This window comes from Dryas octopetala, chromosome 1 (genome assembly GCF_963921425.1).
Source record: "Dryas octopetala chromosome 1, drDryOcto1.1, whole genome shotgun sequence".
Taxonomy (NCBI): Eukaryota; Viridiplantae; Streptophyta; class Magnoliopsida; order Rosales; family Rosaceae; genus Dryas; species Dryas octopetala.
This window is the reverse complement of record NC_141366.1, coordinates 28,982,054-29,008,321: the sequence shown is the minus strand read 5'-3', so window position 1 is coordinate 29,008,321 and position 26,268 is coordinate 28,982,054. Positions and strand designations below refer to the sequence as shown.

Sequence of the window (26,268 nt, the reverse complement as noted above, 5' to 3'; positions counted from 1 at the left end):
CTGGTGGTTTTCGGTGAAGGGTTTTAGCCCCATTCCACTAGATGTTTTAACTACCAAGTCTCTCGAGAGTGTTTTTGTAAACGGATCTGCTAAGTTATTACTTGACTTAACATAAATAATATTAGTAGTTCCATATGTTATTAATTGTCTAACATACTCATGTCTTAAACTAATATGTTTAGACTTTCCATTGTATACTTTATTATATGCTCTAGACAAAGTAGCCTCACTATCACAGTACAAAGAAATTGATGGCATTGGTTGTGGCCACAATTCTATTTCCAATAATAAATTTCTAAGTCATTCTGCTTCTTTGCCTGCTGCAGCCAATGCTATAAATTTAGATTCCATAGTTGAATGTGCTGTACAAGTATGTTTCTTAGAAGCCCAAGAAATTGCTCCACCGGCAATTGTAAAATCCCACCCTGATGTAGACTTATTATCACTAGCACTTGTTATCCAACTTGCATCTGAATATCCCTCAAGTACTGTTGGAAATTCAGAGTAAAATAAACCCATGTGAATGGTTCTTTTAAGGTAACCAAAAACTTTACTGATTGCTTTCTAGTGTGCAGTACCTGGATTACTGGTGTATCTAGAAAGCTTGCAAACTGAGAATGCAATATCTGGTCTTGTACAATGCATTGCATACATTAAGCTTTCGACTGCACTAGCATACTCAAGTTGTGCAATTGATCTACCAGAATAATTAAGTGAAGTATTATTAGACTCATATGGAGTAGCCTCTTCCTTTATTTGTAAATGCTTAAATTTGTTAAGCAGTTTCTCTATATAATGTGATTGACACAAAGCATAACCCTTATTATGCTTCTTCACTTTTATTCCTAAGATAATATCCACTTCATTCAAGTGAATCAAGTCCTTCATCTTGAACTTTGAATTGAGATACTTCTTTATTTCAAATACATCTTTCACTACAAAAAAAACATATTTGGGCGACGAAACTTTGGGAGACGAACCTAGATTCATCTCCCAAGAAACTTTGGGCGATGAACAAAAAAATTTGCCGCCTAATCTCATACAGGTTTGGGCGACGAACACTTCCGTCGCCTAAAGTGATTTTGGGCGATGAATACTATGTTTCTCGCCTAAATGTACTTTGGGCGATGACAGCATTTCGTCGCCTAAAATCACGTGCCAAAATGGTGGTTGACAAATAAATTGGGCGAGGAATATGCATGTTTCTCGCCCAAAGTGACTTTGGGCGACGAACATAGAAATTCCTCGCCCAAAGTGACTTTGGGCGACAACATGTTTCGTCACCCAAAGTGACTTTGGGCGAGGAATTTCTATGTTCCTCGCCCAAAGTCTCATTGCCTTTTTTTTTTTTGGGTACAATTATATGTAGGTTATTCATACAATGCGATCGTGTTTCCAACGACCCAAACCGTTCAATTTTTAATTCCTTATTCAAAGATTATCATTGCAAAAAATTAGCTCAATCGGAGATGTAAAAATTACGTAACGGTGCTCGAATTTATGAACGATCATGAATTTTCTAATACTAATCGATCGAGTAGATGAATTCTGATTTGACCGATTTTTTGCAGGGATGATCTTTGAGTATAAACGAATAAAATGAACGACTCCGATCGTTGAAATCACATTGTAGTCTTCACAATTGTTGAATCGACAAAGTTTCAACGAAAAAGCTATAGAATTATACTCTTCAAGTGTGTTTGTATGTAAAAGATCACTTTTCTATTGTGTTTTTAATGATCCGAACCGATCATTTCTTAGTGCCCTACTCAAAAATCATTCATACAAAAAATTATCTCAATTGGAGATGTAGAAGTTAGGTTTGACGTTTAGGGTGTATGAACGATCGTGATTCTTATTATAATAATCGAATGGGTAGATGAACTCCGATTGAGCCGATTTTTTCGAGGGTTGATCTTTGAGTATGAACATAGATGATGAATGGCTCAGATCGTGATAATCACGTTGTGGTCTTCACAATTATTGAAGCTACAAGGTTTCAACGAAATAGTTAATAGAATTTTATTCTTCAAGTGTAAAGACCATTCATTTATATGTAGAACCTCATATCTCGATCGTGTTTTCAATGATCCGAACCGTTCATTTATTAGTTTCTTACTCAAAGATTATTCCTGCAGAAAATTAGGTCAATTGGAGACGTAGAAGTTTGGTATCGAAGCTCGAATGTAGGAACGATCGTTTTGTAATAATGGTTTGGGCGAGGAACTTAAAATTTCCTCGCCCAAAGTCACTTTGGGCGACTAATTTAATGTTTCCTCGCCCAAGGTCACTTTGGACGACGAAATTTTAAGTTCCTCGTCCAAAGTTTCAATACTTTTTTGTTTACAATTTTATGTATGTAATAGCATACGATATGATCGTATTTCCAAAGATCCGAACCGTTCATTTTTTAATTCCTCACTCAAGGATCATTCATGCAAAAAATTGGCTCAATCGGAGATGTAGAAGTTAGGTAACGGTGCTTGAACTTATGAACGATCGTGAATTTTCTAATACTAATCGAAAGAGTAGATGAATTCCAATTTGGCCGATTTTTTGCATGGATGATTTTCCAGTATAAACGAATAAAATGAACGGCTCCGATCGTTGAAATCACATTGTAGTCTTCACAATTGTTGAATCGACAAAGTTTCAACGAAAAAGCTATAGAATTATACTCTTCAAGTGTATTTGTATATAGAAGATTATTTTTCTATTGTGTTTTTAACGATCCGAACCGATCATTTCTTAGTGCCCCACTCAAAGATCATTCATACAAAAAGTTATCTCAATTGGAGATGTAGAAGTTAGGTTTGACGTTTAGGGTGTATGAATGATCGTGATATAATAATAATCGAACGGGTAGATAAACTCTGATTGAGCCGATTTTTTGCAGGGTTGATATTTGAGTATGAACATAAATAATGAAAGGCTCTGATCGTGATAATCACGTTGTGGTCTTCACAATTATTGAAGCTACAAGGTTTCAACGAAATAGTTAATATAATTTTATTCTTTAAGTGTAAAATTCATTCATTTATATGTAGAACCTCATATCTCGATCGTGTTTTCAATGATCCGAACCGTTCATTTATTAGTTTCCCACTCAAAGATTATTCTTACAGAAAATTAGGTCAATTGGAGATGTAGAAGTTTGGTATCGGAGCTCGAATGTAGGAACGATCGTTTTGTAATAATGGTTTGGGCGAGGAACTTAAAATTTCCTCGCCCAAAGTCACTTTGGGCGACTAATTTAACGTTTCCTTGCCCAAGGTCACTTTGGGCGACGAAAGTTTAAGTTCCTCGCCCAAAGTTCCAATACGTTTTTGTTTACAATTTTATGTATGTAATAGCATACGATACGATCGTATTTCCAAAGATCCGAACCGTTCATTTTTTAATTCCCCACTCAAGGATCATCCCTGCAAAATTAGCTTAATCGGAGATGTAGAAGTTAAGTAACGGTGCTTGAACGTATGAACGATCGTGAATTTTCTAATACTAATCGAAAGAGTAGATGAATTCTGATTTGACCGATTTTTTGCAGGGATGATCTTCCAGTATAAACGAATAAAATGAACGGCTCCGATCGTTGAAATCACATTGTACTCTTCACAAATTGTTGAATCGACAAACTTTCAACGAAAAATTTAATAGAATTATACTCTTCAAATGTATTTATATGTAGAAGCTCACATTTCTATCATGTTTTTAACGATTCGAACCGATCATTGGCTAGTCCCCCACTCAAAGATCATCCATACAAAAAATTATCTCAATCGGAGAAGTAGAAGTTAGCTTTAACATTTAGGGTGTATGAACGATCATGGTTTTTATAATGATAATCGAACGGCTAGATGAACTCTGATTGAGCCGATTTTTTTGCATGAATGATATTTGAGTATGAACATAGATGATGAATGACTGTGATTGCTGTAATCACGTTATGGTCTTTACAATTATTGAATCGACAAGGTTTGAACGAAATAGTTAATAGAATTTTATTCTTTAAGTGTAAAATCCATTCATTTATATGTATAACCTTATATCTCGATCGTGTTTTCAATGATCTGAACAGTTCATTTATTAGTTTCCCACTCAAAGATCATTCCTCCAAAAAATTAGGTCAATTGGAAATGTAGAATTTTGGTATCGGAGCTCGAACGTATGAACGACCGTGGTTCATACATAAAATTGTGTTTAGGCGACGAAATATAGCTTCGGGCGACGAAGATTCTGTCGCCCAAAGTCTAAAATTTGGGCGGGATGAAACGGTGCCCTAAAGTTAACGACTTTGGGCGACAAACAGGATTCTGTCACCCAAATAACCTTTGGGCGACGAAATATTCCTCGCCTAAAGGTTATTTGGGCGACGGAATCATGTTCGTCGCCCAAAGTCTTTTAATTTGTTTACCCAGCAATTTGGGTTTCACTGTCACTTATCTCTCTCAACTCTCGCTTCTCCCTCCAGCTGCTCCCTCCTCTCTCCTCCCGAAAACCCACACCGTCCTCCTCCCTCCTCCCTCCTTCCTTATCCCGAAACCCACCCCTTCCATCGAAAACCCACCCCCTCCACCGAAACCCACCCCCCCAGTACATTGAAACTTACCCTCCCCACCAAAACCCACCCCCCAGTACACCGAAACCCACTCCCTCACCGAAAACCCAACCCCCCCACCTAAACCCATCCCTCCCCTCACTCTCCCAGCTCACCGAAACCCCCCCCCCCACGGGTAAAGTTTTTTTTTTCAATTTCTGTCAATTTCTGTTTTTTTAATTATTGATTGTTATTTTCTGTTTTTTTTTCTAATATTATAGATTTTACATTTGTAGGATTGGACAGTTTGCACTTGTTGTGGGTTTTGCATAAATTTGTTGTGGAATTTCTGATTTTTTGTGGTAATTAATTTATGTTGTGGATTTTTTAATTTGGTGGTTTGGTTGTGAAATCTGAATTTAGATTGAGTTTGGGCTAATATTTGACAATGATTTATTTTTTTGGTGAAGGATAGTTGCATTTTTGGTGAGGTATGTGTTTAATCTATCTCTTAGTTAAGTTTTTGTATGATTTAGTATTTAATGTTTCATATATAATTGTATTAACCTTTTTTAGTGAATTAGTTTGTATGTTAAAATTAATTATAAAATTGATTAGTTAGTTTGTATGTTTTTAAATGCTAAAATTTATTTGTTTGTTTGTTTGTATGCTTGTATGTATATTGTTAGATTAATTATAGTTTAGTTTGTATGTTACATTTAATTTAGTTATAATTGCAAAATTTTCGATGACGTAGTCCAGCACTCCACGAGTACTGGGTTGAGTCATGTGGCACGAAGCGCCTGTGCGAAGTTATCAGTCGATAACTTTGTACATTCAACTTAAATTTACCTTAGACCCGTTCGAGAGTCTGTTGGACGCGCACATGGACGCTAGGCGTGACTGTGCTCCAATATGATTCTTGAATTGTCCAAATTACCCATGGACAGTTTGGGGGTGCACAATTATGTGTTATGGTTAGCGGTTCATGTGATGTGGTTTCGATATGGGAAAATTACGGCAACATCTCCCTATGTGTTATTTGAGTGCATAATAGATATTTGTTTTTAATATCTACGTCGTGCACTTGGAGAACCATAGGAAGATGCTGCCGAAATTTTCCTAGATCAAAACTACGTCGTGAGAGCCAACAATCACGACACATATGTGCATTCTCGAATGGGATAGGGCCCTTACCGGAGGCATAAGGAGATGAAGAAGGGTGACGAATCTTTTTCTAATTATCGTGTAATATGGAAACAGGCATCATGGCCCGACAGTGGATACGTAATACGAATCGTGTTAGTGATGAATATTTATATGGGATCGAGTCATTTATCCAAGTTGCACAGGAACATGTTAATGCTCAGAATAATATAAAGTGTCCGTACCAGAATTGTAACAACATTTTATGGAAGATAGTGTGTGAAGTCATAATTCATTTGGTGAAATATAGGATGTCACACAACTATACGACATGGTATTATCATGGTGAACCGAGAGTTTATGCTTCGACTTTCTCAAATGCTCGAACAATTCTGCAGCCTACTGAATCTGTTGGTGATGATAATGACCAAGTGATGGGCATAATAAACGATGTTTATCCATATGCATCGCTTGATCACGAAGTCAATCAAGATGATACAGAGAGCGATAATATGGATGAAGATGATGGGTTGCCCGAAGTCTAAAGAGAAGAGTTTGATAAGTATGAAAGATTGTTGAATCAAGCTCAGCGAGAATTGTACTCTGGTTGTGAAGAGTTCTTAGTATTAACTGCTGTTGTGGAGTTAATGCATTGGAAAGTACTTAATCAACATTCGAATCGAAGTTATGATCAGTTGATGAGGATTTTGAAACAAATTCTTCCAAAGAACAATCATATACCTGAAACCCATTATCAGGCGAATAAGGTGTTGAAAGATCTCGGTTTGGGATATGAAAAAATTCATGCATGCAAGAATGATTGTGTATTGTTTTACAAAGAACACCAAGGGAATGATAAATGCCCTGTGTGCAATGAGCCGAGATATAAGAACAAATCTGTAGAGAGAAAGAAACAGATTCCGCAAAAGGTGTTGCGTTATTTCCCATTTAAGCCAAGATTGCAACGATTGTACATGTCAACACATACTACAAGTGACATAATGTCGACACATACTACAAGTGACATGAGATGACACAAAGATAAGCGGGTTGAGGACGATGTGATAAGACATTCTGCAGATGGAAGCGCATGGAAAGAAATTGACAAGATATATCATGATTTTACAGCGGATCCACGAAATGTCAGATTAGGACTTGCTACTGATGGATTTAATTCATTCGGGAATATGAGCACATCTCACAGCACTTGGCCAGTGATCGTGGTTCCTTATAATTTGTCTCCCTGGAAATGCATGAAAAAAGAATTCACAATTATGACGCTATTAATTCCGGGACCGTAATCCCCTGGTAAGAAGATCGATGTATATTTGCAGTTGTTAATTGATGAGTTAAAAGAATTGTGGCAAAATGGTGTGCCGACATATGATAAGTCCACCGAAACAATGTTTTCCTTGCATGCAGCAGTCATGTAGACAATAAATGATTTCCCAGCTTATGGGAATCTATCAGGTTGGAGCACCAAGGGTTATATGGTATGTCCTATTTGTAATAAGGATATAACTTCCGCTTGGCACAGTGGTAAAGTATGTTATATAGGCCACCGAAGATGGTTGTCGAGGGATCATAAATGGCGTCACAACAAAGAGGCCTTTGACGAAAAAAAAGAGATGGGCATAAAACCTAAAGAATTATCTGGCGATGACATCTTGAGGCAGTTGAATAACTTAGAATTTGGCCGGATTGGTAAACATCTCTCTAACAAAGAACGAAATATGTCAAGGTCACCTGCACATCTAAATTGGACGAACAAGTCGATATTCTTCGAGTTGGAGTACTGGTCCAAGTTGAAAATCAGGCACAATCATAACGTGTGCGAAAGTTTGGTGGGGACAATTTTGGGCATTGAGGGAAAATCAAAGGACATAATTAAGGCTAAGACAAGATTTGCAAGAAATGGGCATTAGGAAACATTTGTGGTTAACGACGAATGGTGAAAAAATGATAAAGAAGCATCCATTTTATACAGTGAAGCCTAAGAATTCTTAAAGTTTCTTGCATTGGTCAAATTTCCAGATGGATACGCGGTCAATATCTCACGAAATGTGAAAATCGACTCTGGAAAAATTTTTGGCTTGAAGAGTCATGATTGTCATGTTTTATTGCAACGGCTGCTTCCGGTGGGTATTCGAAAATTTTTGTCCGAAGATGTGGTTGAACCGATTGTTGGGTTGTTGAGGTTCTTTCAGCATATATGCGCTAAGACGTTGCGTGTTTCGGACATGTCAAAATTGAAAGATGAGATTATGTACATCCTATGCAAATTTGTACAAATATTTTCGCCGGTCTTTTTTGATATAATGATTCACTTGATGATACATTTACCGTAAGAGGCAATTCTTGCTGAGCCGGTCAGTTATTGGTGGATGTACCCAATAAAAAGGTAACAATTCCTAAACTTTTTTGTTACTATTCTCCAAATTTAGCTCTATGTTACTCATAAAAGTTTTCTCACTATGTACTTACATTTGCAGAATGTTAGGTAATTACAAAAAGTACGTCCGAAACAGGGCACGTCCCAAAGGCTCCATAGCGGAGGCATACATTGCAAATGAATCCATCACCTACTATCTTTTCTCAAATTACACGACCATTTGGCGAAGTCCCTAAAACTAGCTGTTGAATTATCGAAACACGACATGGAGGTAGCTCATTGGTTCATACTCAATAATTGTGAATAAGTTGATTCCTTGCGCATTGAGCATGAAAAACTAATGAATCGCAACTATCCAGGATGGGACAAGGAACGTGTAGAGAAAAAGCATCAGGAATTGTTTCCTAAATTGTTTAAGGAACATGTAAGTGATTACTGACAATAATGATAAGTTCGTTCATGTGTTTGTATATTTTTTGTAATATAGTAATTACATTGTCTTTTAACATATGAAAAAACTGACTGATGATAATTCGCCCCAACCGAACCCATCTGATCCCACCCCTCCTCTTTTCCGGCGAACGAGCCTAGCTGAGAGAGTGCTGGTCGAACGGCGGGGCGTGGGTTTCACCGTCGTCGAGGCCCCGAGCACCGAGTCAGAGCACCCACTAGCCGCAGATCGTCTTTGCTGCCGCCGTCAAATCTCCGAGTACCTGCGAGCAGCGGATCGTCCTTGCTGCCGTCGAGGGTCTGCACGAACCGACGAGTTGACGATGGCCACTGTCTCGTCTTGGGACTCGTAGGGAGGTGGGAGGCGATGGTAGGAAGGGGGAGTAGGGTTCGAGTTCTGGGTTTTGGGTTTCTTGCAGGGGGTCTGATTGGAGAGGGACGATGGAGTCAGGGTGGTTCTGGGTTTGTTTGCAGAGTCGTGGGGAATATGAATGGGGTGATGGGGAATGGGAAGGGGGTGGCGGTGGCGGTGGCGGTGAAGGTGGCTTGGTTGGCACAGAGGGTGGGGATCGGGTAGGGAGTTGCTGTTGGGTATTTTGATTTTTTTTATTTGTTAATTTTAGTAAGGGCAAAATTGGAATTATAACAAAATATTGATTTAGGGTAAAATGGAGTGGTCTGCGTAGCCTCCCCTTTTTTTTTTTTTTTATTGGAACACTGTTGGACCGAGTCACATAAAGCCATCGTGCATGTGGTTGACTTTGAGTTCATGGTTGGTGTTGGTCCATCAAGTTCATCTTCTATGTAGCTGAACAAATATCTCAGCTGCCATACGCTTGAATTTTAGGCAATTAGACAATTATTACATATGTTTTGGTCATGATTTAAATTTCGTATTTTTTCATGATTTAATTTGGCTGCATAGCAAGGAATAAAATTTCGAGTTTCGAGGAAATTTCGATGAAAATTTCGACTGAAATTTCGAAGATTTTTAAATTTCAACAAAAATTAGACGGAAACGATGGAAATTGCTATCAAAATACGGAAATTTTGAATGAAATTTTACCATATATTTATTTAACATATTATCTACTATATTGATAAAAAACATTGAAGAAACCAAATTATATGGTAGATTTCATGTGATATGTGATGAATATAATGCGCATTGGAGGTAAATACTGTTAAATAAAATTAATATAATGAATAAATAAAATTATTATATTTTTTATACTCTATAATCTATACACTAAACCCAATACTTTATATGTCATAATATTATATTAAACCTCATACACTCTATATTTTTTAAGATATGATATAAAATGTTAAGATTTATGCCCTTTAGAGTTTTTAATTATTTTTTATATAGAAATGTATTATGATTTAGGGTTTAAAGATAACTAAACGAAATCCCAAAACAATCAAACGAAACTCCAAATTTTTTTTTTTTTCCAATTGCCCAAAGATCTTAAATCCTAATTGACCCTAAACTTTTTTTTTTCTCTTTTTTTTTTCTTTTTTTTTTCTTTTCTTTTTCTTTTCTTTTTCTTTTCTTTTTTTTCTTTTCTTTTTTTTTTCTTTTTCTTTCCTTTTTTTTCCTTTTCTTTTTCTTTTCTTTTTTTTCTTTTCTTTTTTTTTTCTTTTTCTTTCCTTTTTTTTTCCTTTTCTTTTTTTCTTCTTTCCTTCCTAATCCTACTTCCACTTCTCCACGTGATGGATGGCGTGAGCATTGAGCAGAAGTTGTGCAGAACCTTTCTTCTTCCTTTTTGACTTTTTCTTCCTTCTTCTTTTCTTTTCTTTCCCTCCTGGCTTCCATCTCGTGACCTTCAGTTCTTCACTTCTTCCCTTCATTTCTTCTCTCCCAGCCGCCGCGACTCACTCAACAAGTCAGCATATGGTATAATATCAAACCTCCTTCTCTTCTCTCTCCTCCTGTCCTCCCTCTCCAGCGCCACTCTCTCTCTCCTAAGTCCCTCCCCGATCTCCCTCTCTCCCTCTCCTGATCTGATTTTCTTCCTCCCCACTCTCTTCTCTCTTCTTTCTCCTTCCTCCCCAATCACGCAGTGGCCGGCTGAGTTTGTAACTGGCAAGGAGAAGACAGACATAAAAATGGTGGGTTTGTTGCTCGGAACGAAATTTCACCAAATTTCGGCGAACTATTGGCGAAAAATTCATGAACTAGTGTTAAAATTTCCATACTCTCAAAAAACGAAATTTTCGATGAAATTTCGCCGAAAATTTCGAAATTTAACTCCTTGCTGCATAGAAAGTAAGGAAATTGAAAGAAAAGTTGTTTTGAATATTAAGGTTGGAAACTTGGAATAAAAGTAGTTTTATACTGAGCATATTCACCTTGACATAAATAATATAATCATGTAAAAAGACCAATATGCAAATCCACCATAAGCGACAAAACAGTCCTTTCCTAGCTGCATTTATTATTTATTTATCTTTTTTTGTCAGAATTTGTTTATTTATTTTGCTTCTATTTGAATTATTTTCTTTTCTTTTTAGAAACCATAAGTACATAGAAATTAGTACACTTTACAACAGTACGCTCATGGAAATGCGAGAAAACATTTGAGAGGACATAGTTATTAACTTAAGAGCTTATATAGTTTAATCTTCTTAAGAAAAAAGAATCTTCTTTTTTTTTTTTTTTGCCACTTAAGAAAAAAGAATCTTGATAACAAAACTTTTTAGCCACTTGTTCATATAATATTTAAGGGGTTTTTTAAAAATCATAGTCAAGCATTGAAATTTTAGGCTTAATCTTAAACCCTAAATCTTAGGCTTAATCTAAAAAAAAAAAAAAAAAAAAAAAAACCTATGATATAAGGATAATACTCTTTAACCCAACACTTTTACCAATTTCAATCACTAACATTTTATTTTTCTATTTTTGATATTTTTCCGAAATAAGTACTTATTTTATGATGTAAGATTGACTATTTTGCATATTTATTACCTAGACTTTGAACCATGTACCTAAATATCACCCAAACTTTTCAATTAATGCTAATGTGTAGCACCTGCCAAATGGAATGTAACGGGCGATGAGGGAGAAATACACTAACAGAGAGAGAGAGACAGACAGAGAGAGACAGAGAGAGAGAAAATAAAAAATAAAATAAATAAAATAAAAAAAAGGGAGGGGGAACAGGGGTTAGGCGGTGCAAATGGTGATGAGAGGGAGGGGAGAGTGGTGAGCGAGTGGGTTGTAGATGGTGGAGACTAGAGAGAGGTTTGAGTGTTTCTTTTTTGTAATTTTTTATTGAATTTTGATTTATTTTAATTTTTTAAAATATCAAAAATTTTAAATAATATTTAATTAATTTTCAAGCACACATGGACACCATATCAGCACTTCTAATGATGGATATTGACGGATTTAACAAAGCTGGGTTAAGTGAGACACGAGATATAACATCAAGGGGTAATATGAGACAAAACAAAATCGGGGTAATGTGAGAATTTGACATACTTTCAGAGGGCAAACCAAATAATAAGCCATTTTTTTATGGATGATATTTATGCATGCGGTGCAAAATCTGGATTGTAAATGTGCGACATAGCCTTTTTTTCGGTGAACATTTCAGATCATGAGCCGCATAATGAACCCAAGATCGTAGACTCAAATTTCTTAGATTTGCAACTCAAATCTTAGTTGGGAGTGAGAGAAAAACTAGGATGAGAGGAAGGTTGAGAGAGGAGGAACATGTTGGGCTGGCCATGGAGAAGAAGATCCAGATATGGGCTTCTAACTATGAGATTGGGAGAGAGAGAGAGAGAGGAGCTGGGTTGGGTGGGAGAAAGCTATAATAATATATTTGGGCATTTAGTAAGTGTATTTATATCAGGAGTATAATGGACATTTTTCATACAAAATATGTCATAATTGTGAGCTTTGAGAACTGAAAGTTAAAAAAGATTAACTCGAATTTGACTAGGTCATTTCGCAAAATTTTTAAACTTATAAAACATAGTACTATACTGCTAAGGGCCAGTTTGGTATTGCTGTAAGGAAAAACAGCTGTGAAGTAAAGTCAGCTATAAAGTAAAGCAGTTGAGTGTTTGGTAAACTATGTTTTCAAAAGTGCTGTAAGTACAAAAAAATAGTATCAAAGTGTTTGGTAAATGTTAATTTAAAAGTGTTGTAACTGTGTATAATTATTAAAATGGACATGATGCTGAAAGTGTCTTTCACTTATTTATTTGGTAAAAATAAAATGTTTTTTTACTTGTTTTTGAAATTTTTGGCTACAAATTTTTATTAGCATTAATTTTTCTAAGAACAACATTATTAAATAAGTATGCCTATTATTTTTTAGGTATATTATAATTTTAATCGTACAAATAAAATATCATAATTAATTATCACAATATAAAATATAACTAACAATGAACATATTTTTTAATTTAAAATAAACAAATAAAAATTATAAAAATCAATGAGGGTATTATGGATAAAATAAAATATTCATTATTGTTGTGATTCACTGCAGGTTTCAAAAGCACCTAGAAACCTACTTTCTGTTTTTGTTGTGGGGAGTTGAGAATTGTGAGGAAAAATAATTTTTAATTTTTTTACCAAAAATCAAAATTGATGTAGGTGATTGATAATTATCATCCACAGCAGCTTTTAGGTCATCCACCGTAATCTAAGTCTATCACACTGGTTTCAATCGATTTCATCCCTATATTTATTAGGCAATATGCATGATCTACATGGAGCTCACCCATTGTGATTTGGGAACCTGTTTCCAATAAGGTAGTGGGTGCAATATTCAATTCTCCCCAAAAACAACACCAGAAAAAGGAAAAAAAAATTTTATCTATTATATAAAAAAAAAAAAAAAAAAAAAAAAAAAAAAAAAAGCTTATTGGTTGTGCTTAAAATTTGTAACTAATTGCTTCTATTTTAAGTAACTGGTCCTGGAAAAATCGGCAATGTTTGATTTGAACACGGTGCATGTTTCACTCCAGTACTTGCAGCCTTGCAGGCACAGGCATTTAAAGTGTCTACCAATTAATTTATTAAATAATTAATGCTTCAGCTTCTGTGTGTTTTGGGGTTTGGTTTCAGTGACTGTCACAGTCACCCAGACTACTGCAGACTGCAGAAGAAGAGACCTTAGGAATGAAGTTGTCAGTCTCAGACTCTGATTACCGTTGAAAATAAACACAAACAAAGAATTCAATAATAATATTGCTATTAATAAATTAATTAAGCCATTGATTAATTAATAAATAACACCTTCAACGGCACGCACGGACCACTTCAAGTAATTCAATGATTCATTAATCATTTATTCATATTTTCGCTGAGAACTGAAATTTGTACACCTTTTTTTTTGTACACTTTAAAAAAAAAAAAAAAAAAAAAAATCCAAGTAAAAAGACCACCTTAGCCCTCCTCTTTTTGCCTCTCTTTCTCCTTTCCTCACCCACACACCCCATCCCCATCCCCATCCCCATCCCCATCTCTTTTTTTTTTTTTTTTCTTCTTCACCGTCGAAGCCCACCCCCACCCTTTCTCTTCTCCTTCTTCCCTCCACCCCAACCACCTCCCCCCGAGCCCTTCCCTCCTCTCCGACTCCTCTCTCCCCGCCTCCTAACCCCTCCTCCCCCTCCTCATTCTCTCTATCCCTCTTTCTCTTTCTCTTTCTCTTTCTCCTTCTCCTTTTTCTCTCTCCCTGAAAGCCAACCGAGCCCCTCCTCTCTCTCTATCTCTCTCCTTCATTCTCTTCTCTTGCCCCGCAGACAACCACAACTTTCAAAAAAAAAAAATTACAGGGAGAGCTGTTTGTACAGACACATAAAGGATGAGAGGAGAGGGGGAAGAGATAAAGAGAGAGAAAGAGAGAGAAAGAGAGAGAGGAGAGAGGGGCAGGGAGGTGGTGGGCTGCTCGGCTTGGTCAGGGAGGGGGTGTGTGCCGGAGAGAGGAGAGGAGAGGTGGGGAGGGAGGTGGTCGGGGATGGGTGTGTGACTGTATGTGTTTTTTTTTTTTTTTTCTGTTTAGGAAGGGTGTGCAAAAGAAAAAGGGATGGGGTATAAGGTCTTTTCTTTTGAATTTTTCCGTTTTTTTTTTAGAAGGGATGTGCAAAAAGAAAAAAAATGGTGTGTAAATAGCAACCATCTTTTCTTTTTCCGGTGCGAGGCAGAAACAGACAGTGATAGTGCGACAAAACCCCCCCACCTTGGTATATATGCAATTGCCTTCAAACATTATAACTAAATTTTTTAAAAAAATTACCAAGGGGACGTTGTCTGTCTTTGTATTACAAATATATTTTTAATCGTTAGATGTTGCTAAATTCGTATTTTCTCTATTAAAATATAATTTTTATCATAAATTTGAATGTATTGGGTGAAAGAGTTCTTTATTAATACTACCTAGGAGTAAAATTTCGATTTCAAGAAAATTCGATGGAAATTTCGACGGAAATTTTTGCAAAAATTTCGATTAAAATTTCGATTTCGACAAAATTAGACAAAAACGACGGAAATTGCTATCAAAATACGGAAATTTTGAATGAAACTTAACCATATGTTTATTTAACATATTATCTACTATATTGATAAAAAAACATTGAAAAAACCAAATTATATAATAGGTTTCATGTGATATAAGATAAATATAATGCGCGATGGAGACAAATACTGTTAAATAAAATTAGTATAATAAATAAATAAAATTAGTATATTCTTTATACTCTATAATCTATACACTAACCCTAATTTCGATTTCGACAAAATTAGACAAAAACAACGAAAATTGCTATCAAAATACGAAAAATTTTGAATAAAACTTGACCATATGTTTATTTAACATATTATCTACTATATTGATAAAAAACATTGAAGAACCAAATTATATAATAGGTTTCATGTGATATAAGATAAATATAATGCGCGCTGGATGCAAATACTGTTAAATAAAATTAGTATAATGAATAAATGAAATTAGTATATTCTTTATACTCTATAATCTATACACTAACCTTAATATTAAACCATGTATATTCTATATACCTAATACTCTTTATATTCTATAATTTATGCACTAAACCCTATATATTCTATATTCTTTAGGATATAGACCATATGATATAAGATATTAGAGTTTAGGCCCTTTAGGTTATTTTTAATTATTTTTTATATAGAAATATATTAGGGTTTAAGGTTTAAAAACAACTAAACAAAACCCCAAAAGAGTCAAACCAAACCCCAAACGAAACTCCAAACCCTTTTTTTTATTTTTAATTACCCAAAGGCCCCAAACCCTGATCAACCCTAAAGCCTTTTTTTTTTTTTTTTTTTCTTTCCTTTCTTTTCCTTTTAACCTTGAACATCATATATTAATATAACAATCCAAGTTTTCCTTCCTTCGTGTTCGTTACCCAGACAAGCTCACGAGAAGTCTGTAAGTTTTCCCTTTTTTTTTTTTTTTTTTTCTTTTCTCTTTCCTTCCTTTTCCTCCTTGCCCGTGACTCTCTCTTTTCCTCTTCCTCTTCACAATCTTCTCTCTCACACCCCTTTATCTTCTTCCCCACCCAGCACCACCCCCCCGGCTGTCTACCCCCAACCTAGCCCATCCCCGACACACCCCCCCTCACCCAGCCCCTCCCCGCCCCTCTCCCCTTAAACCCAGCCCCTCCCTGCTCCTTTCCCCCCAAAACCCAACCCCTCCTTGCCCCTCTCCTCCTAAACACTGTAAATAACATTGCCAAATTCGCCGAAATTTTGTGAAATTTTTGATATTTTGCCTAAACAATTACGAAAATAAGTTGGGTATTTGATAAAATCTCGGTGACCCAAAAAAATGAAATTTTCAGCGAAATTTCATTCCTTGAATACCACAACATGCAATCTTTTTTAGTTATAAACTCAAACGTCTAATCTATTTATTTATAAGTCACAAAAAAATTTCTAAAGCACAATTTCAAAAATATCAAGTATGCAACATTTAATACTATTCAAACTCAAGCATACCCAAGTAAGGTATTCAAGCATATACTCAAGTTTTAGTTTAATTTTTTTGAATTCTTTTGAGAGTTTAGTGTTTATAATATAGTCTTTAGAATTTAAGGCTAAAGTTCTAAAACCCTAAATATGAAGTCATAAAATTTACACTCTAAATCGTTAAACCTTAAAACAATATTACATCATTCAAAAAAGTGTAATTTTATGAAATTATAAAGTATAACTCTACAAGAGTTACATTCCGCATCATAACAAAATAAAGTGTAACTCTATGAGGGTTACATACGGCGTCAAGAAAAAAATTTATTTTTAAACATAAATAGATCTTTTATATGAGTTTATGAGTAAAACTTATAATTTTTTTGTGATTTTTTGCTAATTTACTTTAGGTGGAATAACTATACCACAAAAATCTTTAGAAAAAAAAATAAAATTTTAAATTCAAATCATAGTTTGAGTTATATTATTATTTTATTTTTAAAAGAACGACATTAACACTCAAAAAGTGGCTTCAAGTGCACTCCTTTACATTAAATTATTGTTTGTTTCACACTTTCACTTTACATTCCTATTCGTTTGAATATTTTTTTTTTCCATTTTGTTGATCTTAAAATCTAAATAAAAATAAAAGAATGAAATGAGTATGAGATTCACTTCTCTTGTTTGCGAAGTGCATTTGGAAATGACATAACTTTAATATTCAAAATCCCCAAAAGAATACTTACATTTGCCAAAAAAAAAAAAATCGTGATTTTCATTCCTTTGCTTGAGTTTAACTTCATTTAACAATGATTATATTCTTATAGAGGAAATTACAGATTTAGTCTACTTATTGTATAGCTAGTTCAATTTTGGTCTACAATCGTTTTTAAGTTCTGTTTTGGTCCATTAATTATTTCACTTGTTCAATAAATGTCTAGATTTGTTTTCTCAAATTTGGCCCACATTTTACCCTATCAAATCTTATCCAAATTTAGCAAACATATACTTGTTTTAAAGCCATGCATCTCCTCTTTACACCCATATAAAGATCATTCAAATTGGAGTTCTAAAACTCAAGATAATTAACCTCAAAGTATAGTTTCCGAAACAACTAATTTTTCCCATAAAATTTTCAGATTTTCAAACTTACCCAACTTCAATTCTCTTCGATTCTAATACTCCAAATTGGTTCCTATGACTAAGAAATGATGAAATATAACTTATACTTCAATTATAATTGAAGAAAACACAACCCAAAGGATTTAAAATCATAAACCCCAAAACTAAAATTTCAGACTGGACCTTTATTGAACAAGTGGAACAATTAGTAGAGCAAACATAATTTTAAAAAAAAATCGTGGACCAAAATTGAACTAGGTATAAAATAAGTGGACCAAATTTGTAATTTCCTCTATTCTTATATTATTTATGTCTCTAAAAATTAAATAAAACCTTTAATGATAAACAAACCCACTTAAAAAGTTGCAATGATAAATAAATCTACTTTGTACAAATAAAGCCCACGTTATGTCTGTTCCGTGTTTTTGGCGTCGAGCGCTCAATGGAGTTTTTTTTTTTTTTTTGAACTGAGCAAATTACCACTGTTGCATAGTGACAATTATTAAGACTATACAACAAATGTTTTTTGCAATTCAAATTGTTACTGTCGCACAATGACAATTGTTGAGCGCTCGGTGACTTTCGTGTCGCACGCTTCTCATTAAAGTGGATCGAGCTGAAATTTTCTTTAACAAGTGGGCTGAGTTATCAGCTTAATTTCTAAATTGAACTAAAAAAAAAAAACCCTTTTAATTACATTCCTAGGGTTTTCAAAAAATGAAATAGGAATGCTGTATTCTTTGAGTTTCTTACAATTTCTTTATGTGAAAAAACACTTATACGATGAAATGTATGAAACTACTTAAAGTGTAATATATAATCACTTTTCCTTCGTAGAAAAAAAAAAAAAAAATCACTTTCCCTTAGTTTGTGGTCAATTGGTCATGAAACTTTTAGGCACTTATTTGCACTAGCATGGTACCGTTGGAGGCTTGGAGCTATACTATGAAAAAGTAATCTAATATTTAATGTAAAAGTACATTTTTTTTACATGGCATTTATACTATGAGTAGGAGGCTAATACCTCTTTTATTTTGGAGTTATAAAAGTTATACGAGGCTAGTAGTTTTAGTAGTCGAAAGCATTAACCTTTATACCGAAGATCATAATTCGAATTCCCTCTCCCTCTTTAGCCTTTCCTTATAACAAAATAAAAAATATATAAGTCACCATAGGCATGTATAAATTAAAAAACTTATATTGATAAGTAAATGCTTTGAAATGCTTGGTTTTAGTCTAGTCCCTTTTATCTAGTAGGCATTCATTAATTTATGATTCTAAATTTAGGTTAAACTCATTTAGATCGAGGAGAAATGGTTCCAGATTCGCCACATCCACTATTTAATGATGGCAATCAACTTGTTTAGAGAGAGAGAGAGAGAGATAATCAACTTATTTAATGATGGCAATTAACATTTAGTGGGCTTGCTATTTTCAAATTAAGCCTGATTTTGCACGTTTGTCTCCTCTTTTTTTCCTTGAAGGAGAGAGAGAGAGAGAGAGAGAGAGAGAGAGAGAGAGAGAGAGAGAGAGAGAGAGAGAGAGAGAGAGGCTTTTCAATATTAATTGAGTGATTTTTTTTTTTTTTGGTTAACAATATTAATTCAGTGATAGATGCCTTTCCCCTTGAAATCTGAGATTATGAGTGTTCCTAGTCGTACCTACAACAACAGATTTATTGAGATATCATATTCTAATTGAATGGTCCTCTTCACAATTGTATTCTACATCTTTCTCTCTTCAGAAGGCACTTGTACTATTTAAATCCTGATTGATGAAGTGGGCTGCTTCATCAAATTATACTTTCTTTTTTTCATAACAGTCGAGCGCTTCAACAAGCGCTCGACATCGCTTCCTTTGTTGATTTTTTAGGGTACTTCTTCGACGGTTTATCTCATACCTTTTTAGGATGTAGAATGAGGCTTGTGAAGACTGCATGTTATGTTTTAACACTGAGATTTTTGCAGACTAGAGAAGACGTCCTCTATATATAACTGTTTTCAAATAAACAAATAACTGTTTATTTCATAACAATTATATATCCAGATGGTTTCCGATTTAGTTAATTTTTTATAAAGATGATCTGTAATGAGAATAGTAAGAGAGAAGGTCAAAGAAAATATAGTATAGAGAAAGTAGCTAGCATTCCTCTTAGAGAATTAATCGTAGACGACAAATATATATATATATATATAGAGCAGTGCTCTAAAACTAACTAGTTAGCAAGTTAATACGAAGCTAACCATGCTTTTGGGTCCACCACATAACTAATCTCATAATCTGAACCGTCAATTATTTTACTTCAAAGATCATCATTACAAAAAATCAACTAAATCGGAAATCATTTAGTCATCTAATTGAGATCAAATAAATAGATGATCAGTGTTTTTGATAAAAGCATATAAATAGTTGTTGTTATAAACTTATAATCAAATGACTAAATGATTTCCGAATTTGGAGATTTTTTTCAGGGATGATCTTTGAAGTAGGGCCTAAAAAATAAACGGTTCGAATTTTGAGATTACATTGTGTGGTGGGCCCAACATGGTGGTTAGCTTTGTATTAACTTACTAACTAGTTAGTTTTAGAGCATTCTTGTATATATATATAAAATATACATTCCTTCTCTAGAGAGGACACCCGCAATTTTTTTTTCAATGATTTCCAGTGTCGAGCGCTTGGTACCGCTGTTGAGTGCTCGACAATGCCTTTTGATTTTTCTCTCAAGAGCTAGGCACTGGTTTGTTAGCTTTATGTAAGGTTTTAACTTCAGGATTTTGGGCGGCCCCAGTCTACACCCTAAGAGGGTATGAGGTGAATCGTCGGAGAAGTACCCTAAAAAATCGGAGGAGGAAGCAGTGCCGAGCGTTTGTTGCAGCACTTGGATGTTATGAAAAAATCACTACCGAGCGCTCGGTACAATTATCGAGTGCTCAGTGACGAGATTTCGCAAAAAAAAAAAAAAAAAGCGTACACATCCGTCCTAGAAAAAATTGAATATATATATATATATATACAATCCTTCTTTAGAAAGGACGCCTGCAATTTTTTTTTCATGGTTTTCCAGCTCTGAACACTAGGTCCGCTGCCGAGTGCTCGACAATTCCTTTTTCTTCTTTTCCCAAGAGCTCGGCACTGGTTTGTCTGCTTTATGTTAGGTTTTAACTCCGAGATTTTGAGCGGAGTTAAAACTTAACATGCAGCCTCCACAAACCCTATTTTACACCTTAGGAGGGTATGAGGTGAACCGTCAGAAAAGTACCTCCAAAATTGGTGGAGGAAGCGGTGTCGAGTGCTTGTTGCAGCGCTCGGATTTTATGAAAAAATCATTGCCGAGCGCTCGATATAATCACCGAGTGCTCGGTAACGAGAATTCACCAAAAAAAAAAAAAGGCAAAAGTGTCTACCTTAGAGAAAAACTGTATATATATATATATATTTGAAACAAAGAAGAAGATTTAAATTTGAAACCTCTTTAATATTATTATAGAGAGAAATACTTTTAAACCAATCATTAATTAATTAAATTTGAAAAGCACGTTAGTGAATGATTGCTTATATTATTAACATTTTTGTGAGTATTGATTTTTCATATATCATAACTAAAAAATTCCAGAAAACAAACTGTGTTCCAGGAAACAAACTTTGTTTGTTGACAAGCAAGGACAAGCTAGTCATAACATAAGGTACAAACTAACAAAGTACAAACATTAAATATGGCTATGAAATCCTTTTCAACTTCCTATGAAAAAAAAATAAGAGAAAAATTTATAAACAGGACACGTATTTTGATGATTGTTTCATTTTAGGACATTAATTTTGTTTTGTGCTAATGAATGACACGTACTTTTATCTTTACAACTTCAGATAATCGGCTCCAAAGTAGGGTACCCGAAACTGTCTAATTTTCTAAATTTTTTTCCAGAAGTCTGATTGGACAATTTCAGGTACTCTACTTTTGAGCCAATCATCTAGTGTTGTAGATGTCCGATTTGAGTGATCTTTATATGGTTGTAAAGAAGAGATGCATAACTTTAAACCAAATATAAGTTTGTTAAATTTGGTGGAGTTATGATGGGTCTAATGTCGGGCTAAAGTTGAGATAAAATAAGGTCCTTAATTGACACAAAATAAAAGTATGTGTCCTTCATTAATACGAATCAAAATTAATATCCTGAAATAAAACAACTATTAAAATATATGTCATGTTTATAAATTTTTCTCAAAAAATAAATAAAAAGAAAATAAGGTCCAATAGAAAGTAGACCAAATAAATTTGCCCAGACAAAATGAACACCAAACCGCAGCTTTCATTTGAAATCCCTGTTTCTTGCCCTTTACGAGGTTGCACGCTCTCTTTCTCTCTCTCTCTCTCAGACACAAACTCACTCAGTCACACTCTCTCTCTTCCAAACCAAACCCCACAAAGGCACAAACGAAGCCAAACGTCTAGCTTTCATTTTCAAACCCAAAAAGAAACACAAAGTTAGTGTCTTTACTCTTTAGTTTGGTTCTTCATAAGACAAGCTGAGAAAGGGAGTGAGAGGCAATGCCATCTACCACAACAGTAACAGCAACAAGGAGACCCAAATGGCAGTACCCACCACCACCACCAACCCCAAGAATCCTCCACCTGCCACGCAGGCCTCGCCGGAGAGCTCCCAAGAGCCTTCTCGGAAAACCCACTTTAGGAGACCCCAACAACAAGGACAACAAGGGCAAGCTGGAGACCCTCTTTCACCAAGAACGAGCCTTTTTAAGAGCCAGTAGTATTCCCTTGGTGCTTTTGGAGTATGGTGGGGAAGGTGAGAGAAGGAGAGAGAGAGTTAGAGAGGGAGACAATGACGGTGGTGGTGATGAGGTGGCGGTGGCGGTGGAAGAGGAGAAGTGGAGGTTTCAGGCTGAGATGTTGAGGGCAGAGTGCAATTTGTTGAGAATGGAGAAGGAGATTGCGGTTAAGAAGATGGAGAGGACCAAAGTCAAGATGGAGAAGACTCTTAAATCAGCTGTGCAAACTCTTGTTTATGTTAGTATTCTCTCTCTCTCTCTCTCTCTCTCTCTCTATATATATATATCAATCTATCTCTCTTTTGGTTTTTTCATTGATTTTGAGTGGTCTGTTTTTCTGATGAGGAAACGCAAGAAAGTGAAGCTGAGAAGGAGATAATGTTTTGAATGATCATGTTTGGAACTAAAGAGAAAGGCAGTACTAGCTGTGAAATGTGTTTAGGATAGGTGTTCAATTATGTGAGGGTACAATACTTGTAACAAATCAAACAGGGTGTTCTATTTGTTTGCTCAGAAAATGGAGAAGGAAAGGAAGGAATTATAAGGGGGGAGTTTTTGAAATTCTTTTCTTGATAATAACTTATCTGATGTTCAGGCTCGATTTATTTCTTTGACATAATGTAGATTAAACTTTAAAGAGATACTTGAAGTTTTAAAACTCATTTGGAAATGATGGTAACCTCAAATTCAAATTGCTGTGCCTGGTACAAGTTTGTGGATTCGTGAAGTATATATATTAGGTTTCAAGAGCAGAACTATTTTATCGTCTCTTATGTTTCATTAGCAGTAAAAAGAGTAGAAAACAAACATTTATCTGGTTTAAATATTACAGCTTCTTTGTTTCAAGCCGATGTTTTTGTTGCTCTTCTTTTCAAAAACTGTCAACATCTGAACTTTTGTGCTGTTTCAGTTTCTTGGACCACTTGGTGATATTGTCTCCATTTGCTTAATAAGAAATATAGGGAAAGAAAAGCATGCAAATATTGAATCTTTAGCCATCTTGTTCTTCTATTATTGGTTATTCTACTAATATGTGCTTAAAATATTTTTTTCTTTGGAATGAGTAACAATGGGGATTTTTTTTTTTAATCTTTTCTTTTTAAGAATATAACTTTGTGAGGCTCGCCCTTGGCTTCTTGCCCAGTTAAACAGTGATTGTAACCCTTCTGCTTAGTTTTTCATTCAATAAAGTTTACTCAATCCCAAAAAAAAAAAAAGAATATAACTTTGTATGGTTTGTCTGTGACAAAGTTTGATGGTGTGATTGGTTTTCAGGGGAGAAGGAAGATTTGCGAAGGAAAGAATGTAAGTGTGGTATTGGAGGAAGGGATTCAACAATTGGCAGAGAAACTAGAGAAGTTGCAAAGGAATTTAGGAGTCAAGGATTTGGAGGCTCAAAGCACTAGTAATTTTGATAAAGAAACATATCTTCTTCAAAGAAAGCTTGAGAAGTTTAGAGGAACATCAGATGAGATATGCGTGAAGGAGATCCGAGAGATGGCAGAAGCAAGCTTGTCGATCAAAACTAGCTATAGGGAAAATGAGAAGTTAGTTTCAAGTGGCAAAAGCAATGTAAGAATTATCCGTCCTTCCTGCAAACTAGTTTCATTGATCTTGCTATTGATACACAAAACTGCTCTTCAAGTTCTTAACTCTATATTTGGTTTCCAAGATATTTTGAAAAAATAACAAAAGAGAAAAGAAACCATGACTTTGATGTGTGTGTGCGTGTGTGCATGCTTGTGTCAACTAGGCGATTTAAATTTGTTCTTTAATTTGAAAAAGAGACTGTAGTCTTAGATTTGTCAAATGATGGAAGTTCTCAACAACCAAGCTGTGCATTGTTTTATTTCACTGTTTGCATCACTATACTGCCTAATCTAGTTCTTTTAAAAAGACTCTGCAGGTGGAGATTCTGAGAAGGAAAATGGAGGGATTGTCAAGTGGGATGCTGTTAGAGAGGATGAAGGAGGAGTATGGTTCTATACTGTCTACAGCCAACAATTCTGTTGCCAGTTCTGCCTCGTCTTCGCAAAGAATTGAATTCAGCGATTTGTCTTCTTCCTTGGTACAACAATTTTACAAGGCAAATCCTTGCTTCTTCTCTTTTTATTATTATTTTTTAGTTCATTGCCTAGTCTAATGCAAGGAATTAGACTTATTTAGAAAGCAAAAGGGAAAAGAATTTTTCTTATTTGTGTTTGAGGTGAAATTCACTCTATTTCTGTAAGATATTCAACTGCTCCATGTGTGCTTTTGGTTGATTCATCAAAAAAAAAAAAAAAGCAGAGATGGGATTGTGTTAAAAGTCAGACAATTTGTTCTGCAGGAGAAAGAGTCTCATAAAGAGAATGTGTGCTCAGGACGTTGCAAGGCAATAGTTCGAAGAATTGTAGAGCAAGTACGAGCTGAGACAGAGCAATGGTCTCAGATGCAGGAGATGCTGGGGCAGGTGAGGGAGGAGATGGAAGAATTGCAGGCATCTCGGGACTTTTGGGAAGATCGAGCGCTGGATTCTGATTATCAGATCCAATCCTTACACTCTTCTGTAAGATTCCATACCTGATTATCTTTGTTTTAATAATAGTGTACATCTATCTAGATCAAGCTGCTACTTAAAGAGGCTATCCTCTTAGCTTTTCGGGCAGGCACTATATGACAGCCACATTGCTCTGGCAAGTCTTTCTCTGCTGACGTTAAGAGAATCTATTTCTGAAAAAGTAATAAGTTTGAATTGTTGCACCTATGACAACCATCATTGTGTCTTTTTCGTTTTGATTTTTTGTTTTCTTGGACCTGCTGAGTCTTGGAAGAGGCATGATTCGGAAAAAGGATTGAAAGGCTTTTTCAATTTCATGATGCTTGGAAGGCCTCAAACGTACTTTATATAATCACTTTGAGTATCTTCTCAAATAATTCAGTAACTGAAGATTTCATATTTCTTCTCTAGGTGCAAGAATGGAGACAGAAAGCTGTTTCATCTGAAAGCAAAGCAAGGGAGTTAGAAGCACAAGTGTCTATGCTCCATGGAGAGCTTGATAGGTTGAGGAAGGAAGAAAGCACAAGAGTAATGAGGGCAAATGGCTCACCACTTAATCCCCGAGATCCACAAAACGAAATGGAAAAGCGGGTCCTGATTTGCCACATGAAGGAAAATCATTGTACCAAAGAATATGGCAGCAAGGAAAGGGAGGTTTTGCTTCATGGAAGAAACAAACCAGGCACATGCACCAACAGAACACCTATAGCTCCGAAAAGATCACCCTTTCAAGACATCGGAAACTCCTCGTTGTTGGTGAGGCAGAACAGTAAAGCAGTTTTCCCTCTGCATAGCCCTCTATCTTCCAAGACATAAAAAAGCTTTTGAGATACAGTACCTGGATTCAGCTTGGGACTCTTCCTCTTTCTTAACCAAGTATTAACAGTAGGGGCTCTTACTTTTCTCTAACCATGTTAACTGTAGGCACATTGGAGGATCTGTGTTCTAATTTCAATAGGAGAGGGTTGATGAGTTTGAATCTGGGTTTTGAATGTTTGTTGTGGGTTTTCACTTGTTGCATCAATCAGATATTCCCAAAAGCCAAGGTCGCCTATAAGGCTATAAGTAGGATTACTGCTGATGAGCTTGATGGGTATAAAATCCATAAAAAAATGGAAAAGCTTAACCTTATTCAAATTATTGATTAAAAAAAAACTCTTCAAATTAAGGCTACTTTGAGTGATTGTCACCTTTGTTGGTGATAAATTATTGGGTTTCTTAAGAAGATATAAAGATGAGTAACTTCAGCTTCTTATTTGTATATATTTAAAGACTTATATAAACGTAAGGTAATTACCAATGGGATTGTGAACCAAAATAGAGGA

The 26,268-nt window shown here is 35.2% G+C and overlaps 2 protein-coding genes across 3 annotated transcripts; one reads left to right on the top strand and one right to left on the bottom strand.

The window, feature by feature from the left end:
- Nucleotides 1–300: 300 nt before the first annotated feature.
- On the bottom strand, nt 301–888 carry LOC147299569 (secreted RxLR effector protein 161-like). Its single transcript, XM_086231164.1, has 2 exons — nt 579–888; nt 301–488 (listed from the first exon to the last, which is right to left on the bottom strand). The coding sequence occupies exons 1-2, from the start codon at nt 886–888 to the stop codon at nt 301–303; spliced, it is 498 nt and encodes a 165-aa protein (XP_086087290.1).
- A 21,277-nt stretch (nt 889–22,165) lies between these two features.
- Nucleotides 22,166–25,838, top strand: LOC147299568 (myosin-like protein). Of its 2 annotated transcripts, none has more exons than XM_086229791.1 (5): nt 22,166–22,642; nt 23,680–23,976; nt 24,311–24,490; nt 24,734–24,952; nt 25,355–25,838. In XM_086229791.1, the coding sequence occupies exons 1-5, from the start codon at nt 22,166–22,168 to the stop codon at nt 25,757–25,759; spliced, it is 1,578 nt and encodes a 525-aa protein (XP_086085917.1). In that variant the 3' UTR covers nt 25,760–25,838. The 2 variants fall into 2 exon arrangements, with proteins under 2 accessions (XP_086085917.1, XP_086085916.1); XM_086229790.1 differs by having other exon boundaries at nt 24,302–24,472.
- Nucleotides 25,839–26,268: the final 430 nt, after the last annotated feature.